Source organism: Nansenia antarctica, assembly GCF_963989245.1.
Source record: "Nansenia antarctica genome assembly, chromosome: 14".
In the NCBI taxonomy this organism is placed as follows: Eukaryota; Metazoa; Chordata; class Actinopteri; order Argentiniformes; family Microstomatidae; genus Nansenia; species Nansenia antarctica.
The window spans coordinates 17820168-17829392 of NC_137684.1; the positions used below are offsets into that span (position 1 = coordinate 17820168).

At 38.1% G+C, this 9225-nt stretch overlaps 1 protein-coding gene across 1 annotated transcript; it reads right to left on the reverse strand.

The window, feature by feature from the left end:
• Positions 1-1742: 1742 nt before the first annotated feature.
• gal (galanin/GMAP prepropeptide) lies at positions 1743-5337 on the reverse strand (the record flags this gene model as incomplete). Its single annotated transcript, XM_080545049.1, has 6 exons — positions 1743-1804; positions 2290-2361; positions 2897-2983; positions 3950-4021; positions 4850-4904; positions 5257-5337. The coding sequence occupies 6 exons, from the start codon at positions 5335-5337 to the stop codon at positions 1743-1745; spliced, it is 429 nt and encodes a 142-aa protein (XP_080401175.1).
• Positions 5338-9225: the final 3888 nt, after the last annotated feature.

Consider the following 9225-nt stretch of genomic DNA (forward strand, 5'->3'; position numbering starts at 1 on the left):
GTGTGTGTTACCTGTATGTGTGTGTTACCTGTATGTGTGTGTTACCTGTATGTGTGTGTTATCTGTATGTGTGTGTTACCTGTATGTGTGTGTTACCTGTATGTGTGTGTTATCTGTATGTGTGTGTTACCTGTATGTGTGTGTTATCTGTATGTGTGTGTTATCTGTATGTGTGTGTTACCTGTATGTGTGTGTTACCTGTATGTGTGTGTTACCTGTATGTGTGTGTTATCTGTATGTGTGTGTTATCTGTATGTGTGTGTTACCTGTATGTGTGTTACCTGTATGTGTGTGTTACCTGTATGTGTGTTACTTGTATGTGTGTGTTACCTGTATGTGTGTGTTACCTGTATGTGTGTGTTACCTGTATGTGTGTGTTACCTGTATGTGTGTGTTACCTGTATGTGTGTGTTATCTGTATGTGTGTGTTACCTGTATGTGTGTGTTACCTGTATGCGTGTGTTACCTGTATGTGTGTGTTACCTTACCTGTATGTGTGTGTTACCTGTATGCGTGTGTTACCTGTATGTGTGTGTTACCTGTATGTGTGTGTTACCTGTATGTGTGTGTTACCTGTATGTGTGTGTTACCTGTATGTGTGTGTTACCTGTATGTGTGTGTTACCTGTATGTGTGTGTTACCTGTATGTGTGTGTTACCTGTATGTGTGTGTTACCTGTATGTGTGTGTTACCTGTATGTGTGTGTTACCTGTATGTGCGTGTTACCTGTATGCGTGTGTTACCTGTATGTGTGTGTTACCTGTATGTGTGTGTTACCTGTATGTGTGTGTTACCTGTATGCGTGTGTTACCTGTATGCGTGTGTTACCTGTATGCGTGTGTTACCTGTATGTGTGTGTTACCTGTATGCGTGTGTTACCTGTATGCGTGTGCAAAGACTGCTCATGCTACCTCTATGATTGATTCCTATGCAAAACAGAGACCCTATAAAAACAAAGATATTGATTCTAAAATTACATGAACTATTATCCTTGCAGTAAGATGGACTCAATTCAACTTATTGAGTGATTTATTGAGTGTCATTGCAAAGGGTATGAATACTTATGCACAAGTTATTTCTGTGTTTTAAATCTTAATAAATTTCTGCAAATCTAAAAAGCCTCTTCACTTTGTCATTATGAATGATGAATGAATGAATGAATGGACTTTATTCATTATGGGGTATTGTGTGGGGATTGATGACCAAAACAAATATTTAATCCATTTTAGTCTGTGTCTGTGTATTTAAATGTAGTCTATAACGCAACAAAATGTGGAAAATATATCTATCGGCACTGTATAACCTGTGATAGTATACAGGATGATCACACTCATAGTCACATACACATCTACAATGTGTGTGGGGGTAGTGTGTTTGGGGATTGTTATTGTATAAAATAATGTTTATTATTGGTTGCATAGCAAAATGAGAGCCAAAAAATACAGTATATCATATACCAAAAAGAGACTCTGTCTCATATGTGTAATCTCAGTGTTGTACATTATGTGTTGAAAAACCACATCATTTATGGAAGAAATACAAAATCATCCCAATGCCATTCACATTTTTATTAAATTCAAAATAATATGAACATGGTTATTCTGTGTAATGGATCAGACTGTTATGGTGAGGACACCAGTACCCAGTATAATGGTAAATGAGCAGATACACTTCAGTCAGCAGACAGAAGAAGCACAGAGGAGAGACCACAGAATGTTGAAGCTGAACAGGTCCAGACCAAACTAGGGCTGGCCCACCTCTTCTGATGTGAGAGAGGAGGTCAAGCTCTCCAGGGCTCCGATTTCTGCAAGGTATGATCACATATAGACAGGTGAGCATAATGTTTATGTTTGTCTGGCTCCAGATCTTTGCAGTTTAACCAATTCCTATAACAACTGTAGCTGACTTTGTCCTGACCCATACTGTAGGGGTTGGTGAAAGCACACATGGATCTGGATCCAGGCTATCTTCATGTTTTTGTAACTAAGACAACGATGATGATAGTATGTTATTACTATTTAAAGCCAGATATGTGTGACTGTAAGCACTCTGCATTTATGCTTTTCTTGCATTTTTGAATATCAAGAAAATTAAAAAAAGAACTTTGCAGACACATGCTGCTTGTAGCATTAAATAACTGTATGACATAATACTCTTGATATAGCCTAATACGAATTTGTCTGTTTGTAATTCTTGTAAGACCTGATATAGTAGATGATTATGGTCAATATTACCAGCTGCATTTGGTAAACTACTGTAAAATAACTGATACTTATAAAGTGAACTCACCTTTCAGTTTCAGGTATGATAAGAAGTCAATGATCGTGTGTATTACATCTTCATCAGCTATTCTTAAGGCACCTGTGAAATTGGAACACACTTTTATTAGAAGGGTAGTCTACACTGAACAAAGCAGACATTATGTCAATGTGGCAATAGCCACCTTCATATGGCACTAATCAGGGCTCAAATGTAATCTCCACTGTATTACAGGAGAAAGGAAGCAGGGTGTAGGGCTAATGGGTGACAAGGCTTTGTCCACTCTGAACATTGTGTTTTTTCTCCCATGGGCCAATTAAATTCACCCGTTGGTCAATGTATCTATTTTGTATCACTGGTTCACTGAAATAAAGTGAATTGTTAGAGAAGCAAACAGTGAGTGGTCACCTCGTGATCTTTTCCCCCCCCCCATTCCCATTTTTTATATTGACTATTGTGCCATGTGCTCCTCTTGCTGCTCCACTCTAAACATGTGTTATATTTGTATATGTCTATAATCCTGTTGCTCTTCTAATACTGCATGATGTTTACATGTGTGAAGCTTACCAAATGAATTTCCCACTCTTGGGATAATGAAGTACACTTGTCTTGACTTGACTTGACTCTCGACTCTCACCTGATTTGAAGTCCTCATCCAGTGGCATGTCTCTCTTTCCAGCAAGGCCATGCTTGTCACTTAGGATCCTGTGGCCATCGATGCCATCTGAACGACAAAACAAAAGTCACAGTTAGCCATGCATTAGATGACATCCCATTTCATCTGCATCGCACACACACGTCCTGCCTAAAGCTGACATGACAGCCTGATACAGCACCCCCTTGTAACTTCTGTGGGTGTGTTTCTTTTGTTTTGTTTCAATCGTCAAGATTCTGAAGAGCAACCTGCAGGGCTTGAGTCACGGAATTGCTTTCGAACTGTTTTTTTCACCAACGGAATGCATGAAGCAAAGGCACATGCACAGTTGCTGAAAACTGATGATGAAAAAACACGACCTGACAACACAAAGACCAACAAAAAACAAAATAGCAGAAGGAAACATGAGGTGAAAATATTTTTGTTCTGTCAGAGTTTGTCCGTCTGTCCTTTTTTCTTCTTCTTTTGTAGTATAGCTACACGTGTAAGGCACACCAGACCAGACACCTATTGCAACCACGATATACTGTACCCCAATTTTTACTGGGTCAAAAAATGATTGACCAATTACGTAAGTGCACGAATGATCTAATTGTAAGAAGACTAATTGTAGTCCTTGAGTCACTGTGACCCAAAGCTGTTAATGCATTTACTTACATACAGTGGGCATGAAGTACTATACATGCAGAAAATGAAGTGATCATTGGTCCATCAATCTCCTAACTCACATAATGCATCTCTGAGATTAAAAAACTCAGTATGATGTTATACATAGGTAAATAAATAATAAGGAATGAATGTGACTATGGTTGCAAGAGGACCTCTATACTGGCAAATAAGTAATGAAAGGATCTTCTAACTAATTTATCCGGTTTGTTTTTGTTCATCTAGTAAACAGTTGGACATGGCATGATATAAGGCCTATATGAGTCTTACAGTATGTTCACTCACTGCAAACAATTCATAAGCACAAAGAGCAATGTGTCACAGAGCAATTCCTCTAATGACTTCAACGTCCTGCAGGAGCTATCTTACATTGACCAAGCAGTTCTTCTCTCCCCCTTGCAACGGGAGAATCCTTTATCTGTATTAGGTGATCAATACGACCTGAAACACAGGGATGATGGTATTTTACCTGATCTTAAAACACGCACCATTTTACCTGACCTTAAAACACGTAGGCACCTGTGCCCATGAAGTAAAGGAGTGCACCCTGTATATATAGATATAATGACAGTGTGGAGAATTACTCATTATGCTGTTATTACTCTAAAACGCTGTTATTAAAACAAACAGAACATTGTATTAACTTGTTGTTCCATAAAACTGATTCAAAAGTGATAGAAAATAATGGTGTTGATTTTTTAAAAATGTTTTAACACATGTGCAAATAAGAGCAGTCCCTGCTCCACAAAAGGAACCACTCAATGTCCTTATGTCAAATTAGTAAGCAATGACTAAATGTCTATGTCACAACATATTACGAGCAACTTAATGCAAATGTGATTCCACGGCACACTGCATTATCCCGATCATTATCTAAGAGGAACATCTACTGTTTTGGATTAGTCCGTGTGTTCCCACTCTTTCTCCCATGAGGAGAAATACAATGTGACACCAAGTCACCAAGCATGGTGCAGCTATCCTATATTCTTTGAAAATAGATGTAATAGGATGAAGACTAAAGAGACTAATAGATACACACAATAAATAGAAATCCATGCTTCGTCACACGGGTGAAATGTGAAAAACTATAGGCCTAGAATGGGAGTAGAATATGAAAAAGAGCATGATAATGGAAACAGTGCAGGTGTGTATGTTTATACAGCTTGGTTAAATTCTCAGTACAGGTGTGTGTATGCTTGGGTCTAAATCTAATGAGAGTGTTTGTGCTGTCCAGTAGGCTACGTGCAGTTTTAAACGACAGTAACTCACGGGGACCCAAGAGATAGCCAGCACTGTTCAGAGTCCAGCCTCGCTTCTCCTTTGCCTGTGATGACACACACACACACACACACACACACACACACACACACACGCGCGCGCACACACACACGCACACACGCACACACACACACACACACACACACACACACACACACACACACACGCACGCACGGATTAAATCAATGATAAATAATTAAATATTCACAATGATAATAATAATAATGATAAACCTAAGAACAACTGATACATTCTCAATGCCTTTCATTATTGTCATTTAGCCACTATTATTTCTTAAAATGTATGTTTTATATCATCGTTATACACGTTGTTGATGAGAAGATGACATGAAATACAATATTTCGCCCAAGGAACCTAATAATAATATGCCGACCTACCGCAATGACCAATCCAATCGTCTCCGACAGAGTTGCGCAAAATATCAGTGCTACGCACACAAGACCAATACACTTCTGCATCTAAGGAAAGATCAACATAAATGCTATTTCATTAACGAAAACAACGCTCAACTTCAAAACAGTATAGTCACAGCACATACGACTGGTATTGTAGCATCTTACCATAATAAAGATTGAAGTTTTTTTCCAAGAATACAAGACGTTGAGATATACTTTAAAGAGAGAGAGAGAGAGAGAGAGAGAGAGAGAGAGAGAGAGAGAGAGAGAGAGAGAGAGAGAGACACAGAGAGAGAGACAGCGAGACAGACAGAGAGACAGAGAGAGAGACAGCGAGAGAGACAGCGAGAGAGAGAGAGAGACAGAGACAGAGAGAGACAGAGAGAGAGAGAGAGAGAGAGAGAGAGAGAGAGAGAGAGACAGAGAGAGAGACAGATTAAAAGTTTTTACCTTCTCTGTGATTTCTCTGAAAGTGTGCTGCCTCTTAAAATATTTTTGTTGGAATGGTCTTCTATCTTCTCGTAGTGCTTCTCTGAGACTGGACCTGTGTTCCTTTTATAACCCCCTCATACAAAAAAAGACGCTCAAAGGCGTCGGCTACCTGCTCAAGTTCTGACGTCACACCAAGCTTAAACGATGTCACGACTAGGAGAACATTACAATAAGATCATGTTAAATTACATTAAATTACATTAAATTACAATAAGATCATGTTGTCTTTGTTGCCATATCCTCCTGAGACCCAGAAGGGTTTTGACATTCATTTTAAAAAGATATAATTCAAGTATTGGGGTTTTAAAGAAACAATGTTGCAGCAAAACTTTTCACCATTTTTTTTATCATGTCCCTTAGTGTGGACATCGGTCTTGGTTTGATCACAGAATATAATGATGTAATGTAATGATTGCATTCATTTTTGGATTTCTGTTAATTCTGTTAAATTCTTTTCATTTCATGAACATTATTGCACTCTGTTTAAAGAGAGGTTACACCAAAGGGCATCGTTCTTTTTCTCATCAGAGGCATCAAGATCATTTGTGACTTTCTTTTTTTTTTTACTGTATATTTCTGAAATCTAGCTAAATCGAAGTTAAGACTCTCACATTGAAGGAACAATTAGATAATTATCAAAAAAATATCACTTACCTCCCTTGTTGCCATAATGGAACATGGGATGCAAGCCATTTTGAAAAAGAAGTCCATGTGCTCTGTTAGCCCAGGATGTCACTAGAAAGCCCAGGATGTCCTCTGTACAGGACAGTAGGACTCAAATAGATTGCATAAATGGTGCTTGACATGTCCCCCACAGAGGACAAAAATGAATTGCCGGGTCTCAGGAAGTTCATAGAATGAACTATTGATGCACTGCAAGAAATCTAATGATGGCCATCTTTTGTAAATTTAATTGAAAATTACAGTTAATACAGGAATCAACAATTCAGCAAACAAATGTCAACAAAAGGACAAAAGTATAAATTAAATGAAGATTTGAACCCAATTTTAAAAGTATAAATCACACAAAAAATAAAAATATAATTTTAATGGGGTGGTATTGTGTCTAAATAAATGTAGATCTTTTAAAGATCAGTTGGCCATAATACTGTCAAGATTAGATCAATGAAGAATTACAGCAGAGATATTTACTGACTCAGCATTGCTTGTTTCACACAAAGACAAAAGTGTCTCATACAAGAGATATACTGTAGAAGAGATACAAAATGTATCATACATGCGACGCCACACAACATCACACATCTTGTATCCATGGTCACTACTCAAAGCACTATGAGAGGGAATGTTTTGCTCCTTGGAGAAAAGAACACATGGTATGCAAAACAGTGCATTTGCACTTTCACTGTGAATTAACCAGTCCCTTTTCACTTTTCCCAGACCTTTTGCTGCTTTGGTGTATTTTAGGTACTTTGGAAATGGCTTCCCCTGTGAATCATGCAGGATTTCTTTGTCTTCTTCTCTCATTGCTAATTTCTTGACAATAGTTGCCCTGTCCTTGTCACTCATTTTAGCTGGAAACAAACCTGGGTCAAGGGACAGCAAATCTTCTACTTCAGATACAACTACTTTTTTTTTAGGACTTTTATTCTGAAACTTTTTTTCCCGGACTTTTATTCTGAAACTTTTAAGACTTTTTTCAGACTTTTATTTAGAATCTTTTTTTAAGGACTTTTATTCTGAAACCTCTTTTTTTAGGACTTTTATTCAGAAACTTTTTTTGGGGTAGTGTGGTCTATCTCCAAACAATGCATGGTATGTTTTCCTATAGCCTACTGGGCTGCAGAGACATGTATATTGAAACATCTCACCTAAAAAAATTTTTTTATAATAATATCTAGCCCACTTACAACGTTTTCAACTTTTCAGATGTAGCACTACTTGCCCATGAAACATTACCCGACCAGAAAGTTCAGAAGTTACGATTAAAAAAATGACTTCCAAAAGGGCAAAAACAACTTGTTACAATGGCATGCTTTATTGACTGAACAAATCTGAAATATGACGACCTGACATTACAGTATATGAAAATGCCATTCTATCATTTGTAGTTTCCAGTTAAAATGGACGGCGGTAACAGCTACCAGTATGCCAAGGCGTTGCCACACTATTCCAGTGGCAGTAAAGGGCAGCAACCAACAGAGTGCAAAATGGTACACCAACAACCCATAACAAGGACACACTGAACCCTCGAGATTTTCTCACAATGGTCTGTCCCTCTTCAAGTGTTGGGTTTTCCTTTCTTCCAGCAGTCAGCCTACCATCCATTAGCTTTTGTCCTGCAATGGGCATTGTTAGGTCTGTGACTAGTTCTGTCCCTTCCACATTGGTCTGTGTGGGAAATCTTCCATTGTCATACGTTCCAGTTGCCGAGCAGCAAGGCTCTAGTTGATTATGAGGGAGTACAGCCAAAGAGCTCAATGCTGAAGATCTATGGCTGCTGTCCCCTTTGACATTGATGACATGGATGTTGATTGCACGATTAGTTGAAAGCTTGATCACAGCGCTGGTTGAAAGAAGATAGGAGAAGATATGTATGTATAACAATCCTTTACACTACAGTACATTCATCCTGGTCCTTCAATACATAAACCTTGTAGGACTAAGACAGATTTGTATTTGGCTATCTATCTATCTATCTATCTATCTATCTATCTATCTGTCTATCTGTCTATATATCTACATCTATCTATATATATATATACACTTAACAAAACTATAAACGTAACACTTTTGTTTTTGCTCCAATTTCAAGAGTTGAAATCAAAGACCTAAGAATTTTTCTATGTACACAAAATATCTATTTCTCTCAAATTGTGTTCCCACATTTTAAAAAATCTGTGTTAACACTTCTCCTTTGCCGAGGTAATCCATCCACCTGACAGGTGTGGCCATATATGGCCATATCAAGATGCTGATTAGACAAAATGATTATTGCACAGATGTGACTTAAGCTGGTCACAATAAAAGGCCACTCTAAAATGTGCAGTTTTATCACACAGCACAATGCCACAGATGTCTCCAATGGCGTTTCCGAGAATTGGAATTGGAAACGACTTTGGAGACGGCTTATGGTAGAGAAATTAACATTCAATTCACCGGCAACAGCTCTGGTGGACATTCCTGGAGTCAGCATGCCAATTGCACGCTCCCTCAAAACACTTGAGCAGTGTGATAAAACTGCACATTTTGGAGTGTCTTTTTATTGTGACCAGCCTAAGGCACATCTGTGCAATAATCATGCTGTCTAATCAGCATCTGGATATGCCACACCTGTCAGGTGGATGGAAGTGCTCATTGACACAGATTTAAACTAATTTAAGAGAAACAGGCCTTTTGTGTACATGTATAGAAAAAGTCTTAGGTCTTTAAAAAATTGGAGCGAAAACAAAAGTGTTGCATTTATATATATATATGGTCATAATCAACAACTGATTTAAC